The following is a 19316-nucleotide window of genomic DNA, read 5'->3' as shown; positions in this document are numbered from 1 at the left end:
GTGGAGTGCTGCAGAGATAGGTGTCCTTCTGGAAGGTTCTCCTATGTCCACAGAGGAACTCCAGAGCTCTGCCACAGTGACCATCGGGTTCTTGGTCACCTCCCTGACCAAAAACCTTCTCCCCCGATTGCTCAGTTTGGCCGGGCTGCCAGCTCTAGGAAGAGTCTTGGTGGTTCCAAACTTCCTCCATTTAAGAATGATGGAGGCCACTGTGTTCTTATCGACCTTCAATGCCGCAGACATTTTTTTGGTACCTTTCCCCAGATATGTGCCTCGACACAATCCTGTCTTGGTGCTCTACGGACAATTCCTTCAACCTCATTGCTTGTTTTTTGCTCTGTAGGACCTTACAGGTGTGTGCCTTTCCAAATCACATCCAAAAAAAAAATAATTAATTTCATTGCGCTCCTAAATATCAACTTTTGTACTTGCAAAAAAATGCAGTATTTGAGCCCTCCTGAACTAATAATAATGATAATAAATAAGCCTCATCACTCAGCATTGTGTGACAGGGAAGCCAATTTGTTAATTCTTGATGTTCAGTGGCAGAACTTGAACTTTTTACTATTGTATCTAAAAAATATTTTGCATACATTGGTTAAAAAGACTAGTCACAAAAACTGAAATTGAGCAATATACACCACATTACTTCTTACTAGTAATACATTTGTTTTAGAAACAAAGCGTGCTCATACGTTCGTGATTTTTGGTGTAATAAAGGGAGAACATTTGAGTGGCTGTTAGATTTTTATTTCATCTACCTGCAACAGTGGCTGGTGTACCAAAAATGTAATTTCCCACCTTGAAAGAGATGCATCACTTTCATATTGTTTTGGTTTCTTCAATCTATACTGAACAAAAATATAAAAACACAACATGAATAGTGTTGGTCCCATGTTTCATAATCTGACATCCCAGAAATTATCCATACGCACAAAAACATTGTGCTGAAAATTTGTACACAAATTTAGTGAGCATTTCTCCTTTGGCAAGATAATCCATCCACCTGACTGGTGTGGCACATCAAGAAGCCGATTTAACAGCATGATCATTACATAAGTGCACTGTGTGCTGGGAATAATAAAAGGCCACTCTAAAAATGTGCATTTGTCACACGTCTCAAGTTTAGGGAGCATGCAATTGGCATGCTGACAATGTCCACCAGAGATTTTACCAGATAATTGATTTTAATTTCTTTACCATAAACCGCCTCCGTTATTTTAGAGAATTTGGCAGTACGTCAACCGGTGTCACAACCGCACACCACGTGTATCCATGCCAACCCAAGACCTCCACATCCGGCTTCTTCACCTGCAGGATCATCTGAGACCAGCCACTCGGACAGCTGATGAAACTCTGGTTTTTCACAACCAAAGAATTTCTGTCAGAAACAGTCTCAGGGAAGCTCATCTGAGTGCTCATCATCCACACTAGGGTCTTAACCTGATTGCAGTTCGGCGTCGTAACTGACTTCAGTGGGCAAATGCTCATCTTCGACAGCCAATTCCTGGAAGCTGAAAATGTCCTAGTTCTTCCATGGCCTGCATACTCACCAGACATGTCACCCAATGAGCATGTATTGGATGCTCTGGATCAATGGTGTACAACAACGTGTTCCACTTCCCGCTAATATCCAGCAACTTCGTACAGCCATTGAATAGTCGGACAACATTCCACGGGCCACAGTCATCAGCCTGATCAACTCTATGTGAAGGAGATGTGCTACGCTACATGAGGCAAACTGTCGTCAAACCAGATACTGACTGGTTTCCTGATCCAGGCCACTACCTTTTTTATAAAAAGGTATCGGTGACCAACAGATGCATATCTGTATTCCCAGCAATGTAAAATCTATAGATTTGGGCCTATTGAATTTATTTCAATTGACTGGTTTGCTTATATGAACTGTAACTGAGTAAAATGTAAGAAATTGTTGCGTTTATATTTTTGTTCAGTGTACATCAGTTGCTGATTGAAATAGCAAAATTGCTGTGTCTACAGATGTTCAATCTCCAAGAAACAGTTGGATGTAACTGCATTAATCTGTTATTCAGACCACCTTTCCCAGTGTCCATCCCTGGCTCTCACACCCACCTCTTTTGATCGGGTTGTTCCTGCTTGTTTGCCCATCCTGTTCCGTCTTTGGGCACGATAATCACGTTGGGGTCGTTTCCTTTGTTCTCGGACTTCAGGCTCGGCAGGTGAGCAGGTGGGGGCATGCGCCGGGCTGCGGCCACTTTGCCAAGACTCTGTAAGCCATGTCGCGGAACTGCTGAGAGGAAGAGGGGAGGAGAAAGAGGTGAGAGAAAGATGAAGAGTGGGAGTAAGAGTGGACACAGAGAGAGGGAAGGATAGAGGTGGGAATAAAGCTCTTTGCAAATTTTTTATTGGTCAACCTTCATGAGCCAAGCCAAATCAAATCCTTGCACATGAGTTTAAACACAGAAGCAGACCTGGGTTCAAATATCTTAATTACTTGAACATACATTCCAAAGTATTAAAACATATTTTATTTAAAAAAAAAAGTAGTTGAATATTGGAATGCATTTGGAAATACACTCCTATGTTAGTAGTTGATTCGGGACATTTGAAAGTACGCAAACACACATTTCCCTCTCTCGGTGAAAGACTACGCCCATAGCTTACCCAACAATTTAAGTCAATAAGTCATCATTTTAGTCAAAGTATGATATATTTGGGGTTGAACTGGAAAATCCGAAGTGGTACCTTCAGATATTTTCCATGCCAATGCAGCGTTTCTCACCGATGATATCACGTGTTAATACTTTCCAGTCTGCGTTTCTTTTCAGGGCTGGGTTTTAATTGAACGTTACCACCCACCAGCATGGCATTGTTTATTAAAATCAGAAACACCTGCAAAGTTAGTCTTTGTGAGTCACAACTGAGCAATATAATAGATAATCTTTGGCTGAGCCAAACAGCTTATCGCAGTAGCATCCACTTGGCCACCCGAGCCATGGAGCTAATTAAAGAAATGGGGGGCAAATGTATGTTTTTGCACCTCCACTTTTTTTGTTTATAGCAGAAAGCTATACATTTCATTTTATGAACATATACAAAACTAGACATAACATACAAAGTGATGCAAGTCATTTCCTATGTTCAATGACCTGGTGCAGACAGTATCAGTGATGATATTTGGCAGGGTCAGTCAGTCCTGATACAGGATCGCGTCAACGAAGTGTGAGAACTGCCAATCTCAGTTAAGGCTAATACAAAACTATTTGCATTACATTTAGGGGCATGTCATTAATACAAAGAAACTAAATAATGACCATAAACTAATCGAAGTGTTGACCTACTGTCTTTAATGTCAAATTAAATATACTGCTCAAAAAAATAAAGAGAACACTTAACACAATGTAACTCCAAGTCAATCACACTTCTGTGAAATCAAACTGTCCACTTAGGAAGCAACACTGATTGACAATAAATTTCACATGCTGTTGTAGACAACAGGTGGAAATTATAGGCAATAAACAAGACACCCCCAATAAAGGAGTGGTTCTGCAGGTGGAGACCACAGACCACTTCTCAGTTCCTATGCTTCCTGGCTGATGTTTTGATTACTTTTGAATGCTGGCGGTGCTTTCACTCTAGTGGTAGCATGAGACGGAGTCTACAACCCACACAAGTGGCTCAGGTAGTGCAGCTCATCCAGGATGGCACATCAATGCGAGCTGTGGCAAGAAGGTTTGCTGTGTCTGTCAGCGTAGTGTCCAGAGCATGGAGGCGCTACCAGGAGACAGGCCAGTACATCAGGAGACGTGGAGGAGGCCGTAGGAGGGCAACAACCCAGCAGCAGGACCGCTACCTCCGCCTTTGTGCAAGGAGGAGCAGGAGAAGCACTGCCAGAGCCCTGCAAAATGACCTCCAGCAGGCCACAAATGTGCATGTGTCTGCTCAAACGGTCAGAAACAAACTCCATGAGGGTGGTATGAGGGCCCGACGTCCACAGGTGGGGGTTGTGCTTACAGCCCAACACCGTGCAGGACGTTTGGCATTTGCCAGAGAACACCAAGATTGGCAAATTCGCCACTGGCGCCTTGTGCTCTTCACAGATGGAAGCAGGTTCACACTGAGCACATGTGACAGACGTGACAGAGTCTGGAGACGCTGTGGAGAACGTTCTGCTGCCTGCAACATCCTCCAGCATGACCGGTTTGGCGGTGGGTCAGTCATGGTGTGGGGTGGCATTTCTTTGGGGGGGCCGCACAGCCCTCCATGTGCTCGCCAGAGGTAGCCTGACTGCAATTAGGTACCGAGATGAGATTCCCAGACCCCTTGTGAGACCATATGCTGGTGCGGTTGGCCCTGGGTTCCTCCTAATGCGAGACAATGCTAGACCTCATGTGGCTGGAGTGTGTCAGCAGTTCCTGCAAGAGGAAGGCATTGATGCTATGGACTGGCCCGCCCGTTCACCAGACCTGAATCCAATTGAGCACATCTGGGACATCATGTCTCGCTCCATCCACCAACGCCACGTTGCACCAGACTGTCCAGGAGTTGGCGGATGCTTTAGTCCAGGTCTGGGAGGAGATCCCTCAGGAGACCATCCGCCACCTCATCAGGAGCATGCCCAGGCGTTGTAGGGAGGTCATACAGGCACGTGGAGGCCACACACACTACTGAGCCTCATTTTGACTTGTTTTAAGGACATTACATCAAAGTTGGATCAGCCTGTAGTGTGGTTTTCCACTTCAATTTTGAGTGTGACTCCAAATCCAGACCTCCATGGGTTGATAAATTGGATTTCCATTGATTATTTTAGTGTGATTTTGTAAGCACATTCAACTATGTAAAGAAAAAAGTATTTAATAAGATTATTTCTTTCATTCAGATCTAGGATGTGTTGTTTAAGTGTTCCCTTTATTTTTTTGAGCAGTGTATTTAGTTCTTGTATGTAAAAGTATCATCTGTCTCATAGCCGTGAATCTTGCTGAACCTCCACTTTTAACCATCAAATTATCATAAGGCATTGGATAATGAGTCAAGCTTCACTTACTTTTAAGATAGTCTGTATGGAAAAAAAATAACCATTTTAACATTGTAAAATTGCATGTGCAATGATTGCATTTTGGAACCCCACTCCCCATAGATGAATGGATTTGACCACAGTCCACTGGATGGTGCAGCTAGAAAACACAAGTGTCTATCTCATAACGAAAATTCCACAAATGTGTTTCTATTTTGAGCTGTTGTAACATTTGTATTGGTGTTTCTTTTCGCGTCTGATGTGCTCAGGGTGTTATTACATATAATTTGCGGCATGCATCATGAGCAAAGCCATTGTAGCCCATAATTTCACTTCCCCCTAACTGTGAGAACCATGGCAAGAGCCAGGGCTGACTTGGCACTGCTGTAGCGCAGCCGGAAAGCCTGCCAGCAGCCAAGGTTGCACCGTGTCCATTACAATGTAGAAAACGTGTGTAGTCCAATCCATTCAACAGTTCGGCTATCCATATTACCGGAGCGTCATCTTATTCTTTCTATTTCTATGGCGGTTTCGCGTCCACAACTTATGGAAGATGCCAAAACTTAGATTGCAAAGTCAAGGATACTGGTTTCCCCTAGCCATCTGTGGCTAAGTTTTCCCTAAACGCTTATGACAAATCCAGCTCCAGGATCAGCCACAGCCTAGCCAGCTAATTCTTTGAATAGGGTGTAGTAACAAAATATACTTGCTTGCTAGATAAGGTTAGCATGCTAGCTAGCTAAACTGACATAAGTCAGTGCTCTATTTGTTGTTATTTCTCCACACCATGTGGAAATCACAACGTTCCCACCCCCAATTCATGAATATATGTTTTAGCAGCCTGCATCCTTCTTGGGAGGCGGAACTTAAAACTTCGGGACAGTATTTTGACATCCGGATGAAAAGCGTGCCCAAAGTAAACTGCCTGTTACTCAGGCCCAGAAGCTAGGATATGCATATAATTGGTAGATTTGGATAGAAAACACTCAAGTTTCTAAAACTGTTAAAATAATGCCTGTGAGCATAACAGAACTGATTTGGCAGGCGAAACCCCGAGGACAAACCATCCATGGGAGAAAAGAAAATTTAGATCATAGGATTTTCCAATGGTTTTCTATGGGATACCCTTATTATTAGGAACCTGGTTGCAGTTCCTATGGCTTCCACTAGATGTCAAGTCTTTAGAAATTGGTCGATGTTTTTCTTTTGAGAAATTAAGTAGTGCTATTCATTCCACGTGTCACTCTGAAGGTCCCTACTATTTTGGGGCGTGTGAACAGGAGCGCGCCCTGTGTTATTTTTCTTCGGTATTGGAAACAGATTATCCCGTCTTAAATTATATTGATTATTCACATTTTAGGATACCTGAGGTTGGATTAGGAACGTTGTTTGAAATGTTTGGACCAAGTTTACAAGTAACTTATTAGATACTTTGTAGTCAGGTTGGGCGAGTTGGAACCGGTGTATTTCTGAATCAAACGCGCCAAATAAATTGACATTTTGGGGATATAAAGAAGGAATTTATCGAACAAAACGACCATTCATTGTGTCACAGACATTTGGGATTGCAAAAAGAAGATCTTCAAAGGTAAGGCATTTATTATATCGTTATTTCTGACTATTGTGTCGCACCTGCCTGGATGAATAATGATTTTCATGTGTTTGTATGCGGGGCGCTGTCCTCAGATAATCGCATGGTCTGCTTTCGTCGTAAAGCCTTTATGAAATCTGACACAGCGGCTGGATTAACAAGAAGTTAAGCTTTATTTTGATGTATTACACTTATATTTTCGTGAATGTTGAATATTGATATTTATGTAGTTTGAATTTGGCGCTCTGCAATTTCACTGGATGTTGTCAAAATCTATCCCGCTAACGGGATTGGCGCATGAAGGGATCACTAAGAGGTTTTAAACGAGAATTTCCGCTATAGGACAGAAATTAAGTTGAAATAGAGGAGGCATTGCCCTCTGATGGGGGCCTTTAAGTAACAAATACACATGTATTTAAACCCAGGTCTGCACAGTAGTACTTGAAGAAGAATGGACAATGACTTACCTGCGGTTTTCTGAGTTTCTATAGACTTTCCCTTGTACTTATCAAATAGGCTGAGTGAGGAATACTTGCTTTTCCCATCCTTGGACTTGGTTATTTGCCCCAAACGATCGGACATTGCGATGTAATGTCATCGAGTATGGAAATGTTTCTATGCGCCTCTTGCTGTGCCTTCTTTTACTGAAGAGAGAAAAGAGGAAACTGTTAGCGCACAAGCCACACCAGCTTAGAATTGGAAAGAACGTAATATTACTATTCAATCTATTCTAAAGTGTGACAAAAAAAGTCAACATACCAATCTTAATTCAATTTCCCAAATGCAATGTTTAGGTTAATCGAGGTAATTTTTTAAATTATCTATGCATATATAAACAGCGAGTAGGAGCTGTATAAAAACAAAGGGGGGGGGGGGGTTCAATGCAAATAGTAGGGTGGAAATTTGATCAGTTTAGTTGTTCAGCAGTCTTCTGGCTTTCTTCCCCAGAAAGAAGCTAAATCCCCTTGTTGTTTCCTTGACACAATACTAACGAGTATCGCTGGCCCCAACTGTGATGAGGCCTATTGTAAATTGTGATCTGGAAACGGTGTTACCCGATGTGAAAGAACATAAATCTACAAAAATAGATACCGGTAGGCCTGCTGAGTGGTCTGACTGATGAACCAGACATTGATGCTACTACCTCTTATAAAAGTAACTTAGTAGGCTTAACATTACATTAAACCCATTTCAGGATTCATCATTGCTACTAGGGTGTTCATATACATATTTTTTTGTAGCTGCTAAATTAATATAGGGAAAACACTGACATCGCATCATCTCAATACAGTGCTCAACAAGTGCACTGCATTTACAGTGATATTTTTGCCATGAGCGGACATGGCTAACATATTTTTTGAACATTTGAGAAATGTGTCTGATCTACCACATTCCTTCCTATTAGGGCTGACCCATTAGTCGACTGGTCGATTGTTTGGTCGACCAAGATTTCTTTAGCCGAGGACTAGCTAAAAATATATATATATTATTCTATAGGAAAAAGTATCATGGTGCACAAGACACCGTCTGATTGGCTTTGGTCTGAGTTGACTGATCCATTGTGGAGGCACAATCCATCAGTCTAAGACATATGCTACTGAAATTGTATATGAATATATTACATAAGAACAATGGAGCAACACTAATAAACAAATATTTTTTAGAACAAGTGCGTTTCTCCCGTGTTGGATTGTGGTCACTGTGTGCTGTTCAGAAACAAAGTTAATGCGCCGAGGCAGCAGCAGAATGAAAACAGCCCTTGCCCTATTGTCTAAGAAAAGCAAGGAGAGAGGAAACCAACCTAATTAGGTCTATAATCAATAGCCTAACTGTAAAATGTGCCTGGCTTTATAAATCAAAGTATTCAGACCACCTTCACTTTTTCCACATTTTGTTAGATTAAAGCCTTGTTCCAAAATTGATTACCCAATAAAGACAAAGCAAAAACAGGTTTAAACATTTTCGCTAATTTATAAAAAATACAAAACTGGAACATTACATTTACATAAGTATTCAGACCCTTTACTCAGTACTTTGTTGAAGCACCTTTGGGAGCGATTAAAGCCTCAGTCTTCTTGGGTATGACACTACAAGCTTGTTACACCTGTATTTGGGGAGTTTCTCCCATTCTTCCCAAGTTCTGTCAGGTGGGTGGGGAGCAATTTTGCACAGCTATTTTCAGAGATGTTTGATCGGATTCAAGTCCGGGCTCTGGCTGGGCCACTCAAGGACATTCAGAGACTTGTCCGTGTGCTTAGGGTCGTTGTCCTGTTGGAAAGTGAACCTTCCCCCCCCAGTCTGAGGTCCCGAGCTCTTTGCAACAGGTTTTCATCAAGGATCTCTGAACTTTGTCTATTAATGTTTTCCTCGATCCGGAATAGTCCCTGCTGCTAAAAAACATCACCACAGCATGATGCTGCCTGCCACCACCATGCTTCACTATAGGGATGGTGCCAGGTTTCCTCCAGACGTGACACTTGGCATCCAGGCCAAAGAGTTCAATCTTGGTTTCATCAGACCTGATAATATTGTTTCTCATTGTCTGAGAGTCTTTAGGTGCCTTTTGGCAAACTCCAAGCGGGCTTTCTTGTGCCTTTTACTGACACTGCCTGGTATAGAGGTCCTGGATGGCAGGAAGCTTGGCCCCAGTGATGTACTGGGTCGTTCACACTACCCTCTGTAGTGCCTTGTGGTCAGGCACGATGGTGGTCTGCTTAAAACATGTTGGTATTACAGACTCGGACAGGGAAAGGTTGAAAATGTCAGTGAAGACACTTGCTAGTTGGTCAGCGCATGCTTGCAGTACACGTCCTGGTAATCTGTCTGGCCCTGCGTCCTTTTGAATGTTGACCTTTCTAAAGATCTTATTCACATTGGCTGCGGAGAACGTGACCACGGTTTTCTGGTACAGCTGGTGCTCTAATGCATTTTTTTGTGTTATTTGCCTCAAAGCGAGCATAGAAGTAGTTTAGCTCGTCTGGTCGGCTCGTGTCACTGGGCAGCTCTCGGCTGTGTTTCCCTTTGTAGTCTGTAATGGTTTGCAGGCCCTGCCACATCCGACAAGTGTTGGAGCCGGTGTAGTACAACTCGATCTTAGTCTTGTATTGATGTTTTGCCTGTTTGACGGTTCTTCGGAGGGCATAGCGGGATTTCTTATAAGCTTCCGGGTCAGAGCCCTGCTCCTTGAAAGCGCCAGCTCTAGCTTTTAGCTTATTGCAAATGCTACCTATAATCCATAGCTTCTGGTTGGGGTATGTCGATGCACATATTGTTGAAGCCAATGACGGATGCGGTGTACTCAATGCCATTGGAGGAATCCCGGAACACATTCCAGTCTGTGCTAGCAAAACAGTCCTGTAGCTTAGCATCTGCTTCATCTGACCATTTTTTTTATTTTTATTGATCTGGTCACTGGTGCTTCCTGCTTTAATTTTTGCTTGTAAGCAGGAATCAGGAGGATGGAATTATGGTCAGATTTGCCAAGTGGAGGGCAAGGGAGAGGTTTGAATGCATCTCTGTGTGTGGAGTATAGGTGGTCCAGAGTTCTTTTCCCTCTGGTTGCACATTTGAACATTTATGCAGCATTGAAGGTCCCCAAGAACTTAGTGGCCTCCATCATTCTTAAATAGAAGAAGTTTGGAACTACCAAGACTCTTCTTTGAGCTGGCTGCCCGGCCAAACTGAGCAATCGGGGGGAGAAGGGCCTTGGTCAGGGAGGTGACCAAGAACCCGATGGTCACTCTGGTAGAGCTCTGGAGTTCCTCTGTGGAGATGGGAGAACCTTCCAGAAAGACAACCTTCTCAGAGGAAGGCCCTAAAAACTGTCAAAGACTCCAGCCACCCTAGTCATAGACCATTCTCTTTGCTACCACACAGCAAGCGGTACTGGGGCGCTAAGTCTAGGTCCAAGAGACTTCTAAACAGCTTCTACCCCCAACCAATAGGACTAGAGGTCGACCGATTAATCGGAATGGCTGAATAATTAGGGCCGATTTCAAGTTTTCATAACAAATCGGTATTTTTGGCCACCGATTTGCCTTTTTTTTTTTTTTTTTTTTTTACACCTTTATTTAACTAGGCAAGTCAGATTAAGAACACATTCTTATTTTCAATGCCGGCCTAGGAACGGTGGTTAACTGCCTTGTTCAGGGGGGGGATTTGTTTTTGCAACCTTCTGGTTACTAGTCCAACGCTCTAACCACCTGCCTTACATTGCACTCCACGAGGAGCCTGCATGGCTGGCTGACTACCTGTTACGCGAGGGCAGCAAGAAGCCAAGGTAAGTTGCTAGCTAGCATTAAACTTATCTTGTAAAAAAACTACCAATCTTAACATAATCACTAGTTAACTACACATGGTTGATGATATTACTAGTTTATCTAACGTGTCCTGCTTTGCATATAATCGATGCGGTGCCTGTTAATTTCTCATCGAATCACAGCCTACTTCGACAAACGGGTGATGATTTAACAAGCGTATTTGCGAAAAAAGCACTGTCGTTGCACCAATGTACCTAACCATAAACATCAATGCCTTTCTTTAAAATCAATACACAAGTATATATTTTTAAACCTGCATATTTAGTTACTATTGCCTGCTAACATGAAATTGTGTCACTGCTCTTGCGTTCATTGCCTGGCTCGTTGCGAACTAATTTGCCAGAATATTACGTAATTATGACATACCATTGAAGGTTGTGCAATGTAACAGGAATATTTAGACTTAGGGGATGCCACCCGTTAGATAAAATACGGACCGGTTCCATATTTCACTGAAAGAAAAAACGTTTTTTTTGAGATGATAGTTTCCGGATTCTACCATATTAATGACCTAAGGCTTGTATTTCTGTGTGTTTATTATATTATAATTAAATCTATGATTTGATAGAGCAGTCTGACTGAGCGGTGGTAGGCACCAGCAGGCTTGTAAGCATTCATTCAAACAGCACTTTCATACATTTTGCCAGCAGCTCTTCGCAATGCATTGCGCTGTTTATGACTTCAAGCCTATCAACTCCCAAGATTAGGCTGGTGTAACCGATGTGAAATGGCTAGCTAGTTAGCGGGTGCGCGCTAATAGCGTTTCAAACATCACTCGCTCTGAGACTTGGAGTAGTTGTTCCCCTTGCTCTGCATGGGTAACGCTGCTTCGAGGGTGGCTGTTGTCGATGTGTTCCTGGTTCGAGCCCAGGTAGGAGCGAGGAGAGGGACGGAAGCTACACTGTTACACTGGCAATACTAAAGTGCCTATAAGAACATCCACTAGTCAAAGGTATATGAAATACAAATCGTATAGAGAGAAATAGTCCTATAATTCCTATAATAACTACAACCTAAAACTTCTTACCTGGGAATATTGAAGACTCATGTTAAAAGGAACCACCAGCTTTCATATGTTCCCATGTTCTGAGCAAGGCACTTAAACGTTAGCTTTCTTACATGGCACATATTGCACTTTTACTTTCTTCTCCAACACTTTGTTTTTACATTATTTAAACCAAATTGAACATGTTTCATTATTTATTTGAGGCTAAATAGATTTTATTGATGTATTATATTAAGTTAAAATAAGTGTTCATTCAGTATTATTGTAATTGTCATTATTACAAAAAATGTACAAATCGGCATCGGCTTTTTTTGGTCCCCCAATAATCGGTATCGGCGTTGAAAAATCATAATCGGTCGACCTCTAAATAGGACTCCTGAACATCTAGTCAAATGGCTACCCAGACTACTCGCATTGCCTGCCTGCCCCCCCCACCCCACTGCCACTGCCACTCTCTGTTGTCATCTATGCATAGTCACTTTAACTCTACCTACATGTACATACTACCTCAACTAACGGGTGCCCCCGCACATTGACTCTGTAGCGGCATCCCCCTGTATATATAGTTATTTTTTACTGCTGCTCTTTAATTACTGGTTACTTTTATTCTTATCCGTATTTTTTGAAACTGCACTGTCGGTTAGGGGCTCGTAAGTAACCTTATATAGACAGGCGTGTGCCTTTCGAAATAATGTCCAATCAATTGAATTTACCACAAGTGGACTCCAATCAAGTTGTAGAAACATCAAGGATGATCAATGGAAACAGGATGCACAGGAACTCAATTTCGAGTCTCATAGCAAAGGGTCTGAATACTTATTATACTTACTATTATGTTTTTCATTTTGTCATTATGGGGTAGTGCATAGATTCCTGTCAAATTGTTTTTATTTAATCCATTTTAGAATTAGGCTGTAACGTAAAAAATATATATATATCTGAAAAAGTCAAGGGGTCTGAATACTTTCTGAAGGCATTGTATTTACAGAAATAAAACAGATCATGTTTCTGTTGCCTGTTTGAGTTTTGTTTAATGGCCTACTGATTCCGTGAGCACCAAGCCTGATGCAACATACCAAGTAAAACATCTTTGCTTTGCTGTAATAAAGGCTTTAGACTTTTTTCATTGGAACTGCCTCTCTGGTGTTATACATTTTTTGTGTGCTGTTTACACTACCAAATTTTCAGAAAACTATTTTTAATAATGCTCCTTTTTCTTGATCTCATTGTTGTTTTACTGTTATGATCACAAGTAGTGTCATTATCATTAGTAGGCTTAGTATAGCAGCCTTGTATAACCACCATTGAGCTGTAGGCATAAGAGCGCGTAAGACCTTTTTAGTCTTAATACCGTAACTTAATCAGGCCTATATTTCAATACTTATATAGGCTACTGCATCAATCATTCATTCGTTCATGTCATCACACAGCATACGAGTCACTCATTATTTGAAATGCAATCAAGCGTTTTAGTTTTTAAATAAAAGTGAAGCGAGACTTCAATAATTTGCTGAAACAAATAAACCATTCCATTACAGAAATTGTATTCCCGAATGAAAGTGACTGTTTTTAGTTCTTGCTGTAACAAAGGCTTTACAAGACTCTCTGGTACGCTCATAATTCATTGTGTTTTTTACATTGTTCCAAACGGTCAGAAAAATGTTATTGTAATCTTTTCAGCACCTGTTTGGCAGACATAATATGCACACAGCGCTTGCACCTTACATTCCTTTTCTTGATCCCTAGTATTTCCCACAACTAATCACATTTATTCCACTCATCTGAATTTCCCTTTACCTCCTGAGCAGCCAGTAAACAGTCCCACGTTTCGGGTTTATTTGTCACATTCTCTGCATCCATTTTGCTGTCACGGTGTTCAGAGTTTGTCGATGTGATTATGAAATGCTATAGGTCAGGCCCTATTCGGACAGGATTAGTTTTACTGGGGGAGGTCGAGTAATGTAATTCTGTGCACAAGCACAAAACACCACATCTGTAATATTTACATGGCAGGAGAGTTACAATTCCAGACAGAATAACCTGTTTTTTGGTGAACTCCAAGGTCCTCTGATAAAACGAGTCCTTTGCTAAATCGACATCCCTTTGTTTTAAGAGATTATTTATACATTTGACAGGTGTTGCTTGTGGTTTGCGCAAGAGTAACTGATTTGATAAATTGAACTAAATGCTGTACATAAGCTATATGAATGGCCTACATGCAGCTTATTAACTTTCAGTGAATGCTTTTGTTTACATGTTTTGTGCGTATGAACTAAATATTGCCAAATACAATCAGTAAAAATATTGAGCCTATTTAATGCAACCCTTGCTGTTAATAGATCGCAAAGCAGCATACAACTGACCTAAACTTTTGGCATTATAAGTTCACTTTCTTAACCATAGCTTTAATCATCATAGCCTTAAAACGCATCTCAAGCACAATTGCACTGTTTAGCTCACATTTGAAGGCTGGGGGGCATTTAAGACATACTGCGGATCACACTACTTCAATTAAAATATAATGGCGACGCTATATGAAACTTGGTTTGCTATGGTTTAGAAACCAAGCTCGAGTTAGTGACCATATCACCTGGACATGTTGAAATACTGCATCTTCACACCTAGAATAAAAACCTCCAGGCTTCTGTCATAACTGTCAATTTATTGAACAAAAATAAGAATTACAGCGGGCAGTTTGGAAAAACCTAATCCCGTCCGAAACGTCTTCTGGAATAATGGACATTTGAGTAATAATTACATAACCAGCATTCTCTAGTCCCGTGCGAATAGGTCTTTGGTTACGTGCATGCGATGAGAGCAAGTGTTGAGGGAATAGGGGAAGTTTTTCAGAAACAAATTAGGGATTTCAGTAGCAAGACTTTTCAGTCAGAAATGTCTGTAATTATGTTGCAGCTTTAGCAACATAGTCAGGACGATAAACACTGATGTTCTGTGGTCATCTCTGCAGCAGGGAGGAGAGAGAGACAACGGGTGCTAGATTGGTCAAAAGAACAGACATGGTGGACGAAGATTTTTAGTCGGGTCAGCCGAACTTTGTAAAAAAAAAAAAAGAAATAGCAGGTCGAGCATAAGTCAACCCTGTTACCCATAGACAGACTAGAAATGTTTTAATTTCACTTTTTTGTGTAGCTCCCATTCAATTGTCACTCCCTGTTGCACAAAAACGTCCATTCCCCCTGTCACAAGAGGATCTATGGCTGTTTTAAGAAATTAACCCTGTTATTTTATTTGGCACTTACTATAGTGTTTTTTATTTGAATTAACCTCTAGGTAGGAACACATTTATTAAGTTAAACAAGCGCTTCATGAAAGAATGTTAAAATTAAGAGAAATGCAGTTACTTTTTTTAGAGCAAGTTACACTTCTGAAAAAGGCACAGAATTGGTGAAACGACCCTAATTTTAATCTCCAATTTCTTAACCCTGGACAACATGGGCTTGGTAGGATTACAGGGATATTGGTATCCACAGTACTCCACCAATTATCAGTTTTTCAACTCAATACTTCCCCCCCCTTCACATAAATGCAGTGTAATTTAAGTTAAAAGTTCTCTACCTCGTAGCAAAATGTGTAGTATTGCAGGATATTAGCTTTAAAGCTGCAACAACAAAGAATCTCTCTGCCCCATGACAAAATGTATAGTATTGCCGGATATTAACTTAGAAACGGCAACAATAACAATTGTATTTTTTTAATTGCAGGAACTTCGCTTGAAAACAGCAACATTCTCTGATGCCAAGACTCAAGTGGCTGGCCTTAAAAATGTTCCTTCTTGTATGCTATTTTTCTATCAACTTGATTATGAGGGGGTATTTGATGAATTTGTTATCACAAAAGGGGACCCGATCCCAGAAAATTGGAGAACCCCTGAGAACCCCTACAGACGGACATTTCTATAGCCAAGCTGCTAGCTAGCTGTTGTTTGTGCAAGAATAGTTAGCGGTCACAAATATTTTCAAAGGGAATAAAAAAAAATCTGAAACAAACGGGTTAATCGCAACAGAATTTAAGAATGAAACGTAGGAACACAACTACCTAACCACAAAGGCCTGTTTGCTGTGCTAGCTGGCTAACCATTATTCGTTTGCTAGCTAACCATTTTCTGCGTATTCTAACTAGCTATTGCAAAACATTGTTGATACTCGTTACCTACGCAATATTAGTTCAGAGGGTTTTAAACCACGGACAAGTCAAATTTGACAGTAGCTATCTCTGCTGAATTAGCTAGCTAGTAGTACGCGCTTGGTAGTCTGCCCAGTATCACTGAGTATGTAAACATTGATTGCGTATTTTGTCTGCGAGTTCGTGGGAAAACAAATTGAAATAGCCATTAGTTCTTAATCAAAACCACCATGATTAAGTATTGATATAATAACTCACATTTTAGTTAAAATAATAACATTAACACCAAACTGGTTTAGCTAGATGTCAAGTTAGCTAGCTAAGATTGAGACGGCCAAGCAACTTAAGTTCCTGTCTGGAATTCCAAAAACAAATCCCCAGAAAAAGCAGCAATTTGGCGTTTTAGAGAACACATGAAACCCTTCACTTTCAGGTGACAGTAGTGCACAAACGAAACACTATTTTAGCAGTTTGCCAAATTTCAAGACCACGGAAGGCAGCGATGACTATAGGACAAGGCGATTAAAAATGGCTGCTGCACAGAACAAAGCAACAATAAAACTGGGCAGTTGGTGAAGTCCCTGCAAAACAGTTCACACATACCTTCAAAACACATTCATAACTCACCGATTTTACTTGTTATTATTTATTGTACTCAATAATGGCGATTTATTTCCGAAAGATTACGTTGCTTCAAAGGATGGCTGGCGATTGTGCTGCCTATTCTTATTATATTTTCCCGTTTACTTATGTTGTTGGTGGGCAACCTACCCGGCCTGAAAATGAAATTCCTTGCCACAGACAGAAGGGGTAACCCAGACACGCCACAGGGGCTATAAAACTGAAGCATCCGTTAGAACGTTTTCTCACCACCAAATATGGTAGTGAGAGGAAGTGCAATCGCGGGTAGTGGGAGAGGACGGAACTAGTTGAAACTGGACCGACATTCTGCTAATTTTCTCATCGATTAAACATTTGCTCTCAATAGATTTTCTGTTCTAAAAACTAGAATGTGTTATGAATAGAGGGCACTAGGTATAGACTTCACACTTTAAAAAATCAGTTGTTCAGAAGGAGTGCAAGGTCGAATTGAGTTTGTGCACACGCGCACTTCACAGAGTAGGTGTTCCCTAACCAAAATATGCAAATATATCCTACAACGCGCCAATAGGATCTAACTAGCTTGTGCATGACTTTGGCCACCTCCTTGCTTGTTCAACCCACTATGCTTCATTTGCTCCCGCTATAAACGACACAGATGAACTATCTTGCGTTAGTTATAAATATCTTTGTCTTTGCTCTCTTCGACTCTGTTGTGGCTGTATACGGATATGACGTACCGAATGTAACAGCGACACCTGGTGTCCAGAGCCATATATTTAACAGCGTTAGACCGACTTCGAGAATTCTAGACATTCACTTACAGTACATACAGTAATATTGTTTAAATATTCCCCATGTAATATTAATAGGGAGCTATCATGGCTGCCATACAATATTGGAGTGTCATGTAAATGCATCATAATGCAGTAACCACATTGGTCCAACTCTCTAAATACCAGTGGCGTAAAGTATTTAAGTAAAAATACTAGAAAGTACTACTTAAGTCGTTTTTGGGGGTGTATCTCTGCTTTACTTTACTATTTATATTTTTGACAACTTCTACTTTTACTCCACTGCATTCCTAAACAAAATAATGTACTTTATACTCCTTACATTTTCCCTGACTCTCAAAAGTACAAGTTACATTTTGAATGCTTAGTAGGAAAGGAAAATTGTCTAATTCACGCACTCATCAAGAGAACATCCCCGGTCATCCTCTGCCTCGTATCTGGCAGACTCAGGAAACACAAATGCTTCGTTTGTAAATTATGTCGTGAGTGTTGAAGTGTGCCCCTGGCAATCCGTTCATTTAAAAAAAAATCAAGAAAACCGTGCCGTTTGGTTTGCTTGATATAAGAAATGATTTATACTTTTATTTTTACTTTTGATACTTAAGTATATTTTAGCGATTACATTTACTTTTGACACTTAAGCACATTTAAAACCAAATACTTTTAGACTTTTACCCAAGTAGTATTTTACTGGGTGACTTTCACTTTTAAGGTATATTTCTTTTACTTAAGTATGACAATTGGGTACTTTTTCCAACACTGCTAAATATATGGCTCTGCTGGTGTCCGTTTTAGAACATTTCATTTGAGTTACAGTAAACTGTATGAACTGTAATTTGGTTGCAAGCAACGTAGGCTACAGTAATATCACTTTTGTGATTGGTTTTCCCTTAGGTTCTTCTCTAGGTTGTATTTCTTTTTAATAATTTGGTGTTGAAAAGGAGGATAGTTTCTTGCATTAAAACATGTCATGTTTCTTGTGGAAAACCTGTCTATCCTCTACTTTTAAAAAACGATGCCTTGATTCATGGGCAAAAACACTGTTTTCATAAAGATCAATGAGTCAGTACCAACGCTTTGCTCAGTCTACTCGACCAATGACAGAAATCTTACCCTTAACTGCTGTGGCTCCAATATCAAGTTCAGTGGTGGACAAGACAAACTGCAGCCAGCAGCACTGTATCACATGAATTTTAATAACTATATTGGTAAATAATGCCAAACCTGATGCCAACAATCCATCTCCAGTGAGCAGAATACATGTATTTACAATGGAGGCATTGAGTGACTGGAGGGTAAGAAGAGTGAGGTAGACAATGACCAGAGTAATCCCATTAACCTGAGGGTGCTAAAGAATCTCCACTACTTCCCAAAGGCAGCTGGGATAGGTGAATGTGTTAAAGGTATCTACTAACATGGCTGGGTTCACTTCTTCTCCCTCTCTCTGTCTCTGTCTCTCTCTCTCTCTCTCTCTCTCTCTCTCTCTCTCTGTGTCTCTCTCTCTTTCTCTTTCTCTCTCTCTTTCTCTCTCTCTCTCTCTCTCTCTCTCTCTCTCTCTCTCTCTCTCTGTCTGTCTCACTCTCTCTGTGTTTGTGTGTGTGAATTCTCTTATTTGTCTTGTGATGTTGTTCTTTCAGATTATGATTTAGAGCAGAATCCAGTCATTGTCTACTAATCTCACTTGGACAGCTTTTGAAGCCTTGTGATTGTGAGTGTGGAACTAATGAATGCAGTTATTTTTTGGAATACAGGTTGATGAGATTTTAGGTCACTCAAACCAGTGAAGAGGTGTGTTTATTTGTTTGTGTGTATCTGTGTGCCCACATCTGTGTCTGCATATTTTTTTGTGGTGTGTGTATGCGTCTGC

The 19316-nt window shown here is 40.8% G+C and overlaps 1 protein-coding gene across 7 annotated transcripts in view; it reads right to left on the bottom strand.

Annotated features, from left to right (window-relative positions):
* The window catches only part of LOC106563257 (protein PRRC2B), a 43605-nt gene extending 26732 nt beyond the window's left edge, over nucleotides 1-16873 (bottom strand). For 4 of the 7 annotated variants that reach the window (XM_014128677.3, XM_014128674.3, XM_014128679.3 and 1 more), the window contains exons 1-3: nucleotides 16683-16873; nucleotides 7055-7231; nucleotides 2095-2272 (exon numbers count right to left, since the gene is read on the bottom strand). In XM_014128677.3, coding sequence (XP_013984152.3) covers nucleotides 2095-2272; nucleotides 7055-7169 — 293 coding nt within the window. In that variant the 5' untranslated portion in view covers nucleotides 7170-7231; nucleotides 16683-16873. Of the gene's footprint in view, nucleotides 1-2094; nucleotides 2273-7054; nucleotides 7232-16658 lie in introns of all 7 variants that reach the window. The other 3 variants (XM_014128676.3, XM_014128675.3, XM_045689994.2) reach the window with 3 other exon arrangements.
* Nucleotides 16874-19316: the final 2443 nt, after the last annotated feature.

This window comes from Salmo salar, chromosome 11 (assembly GCF_965601325.2).
Source record: "Salmo salar chromosome 11, fSalSal1, whole genome shotgun sequence".
In the NCBI taxonomy this organism is placed as follows: domain Eukaryota; kingdom Metazoa; phylum Chordata; class Actinopteri; order Salmoniformes; family Salmonidae; genus Salmo; species Salmo salar.
The sequence above is the reverse complement of the archived record's forward strand: the minus strand, read 5'-3'. Positions and strand labels throughout refer to the sequence as shown.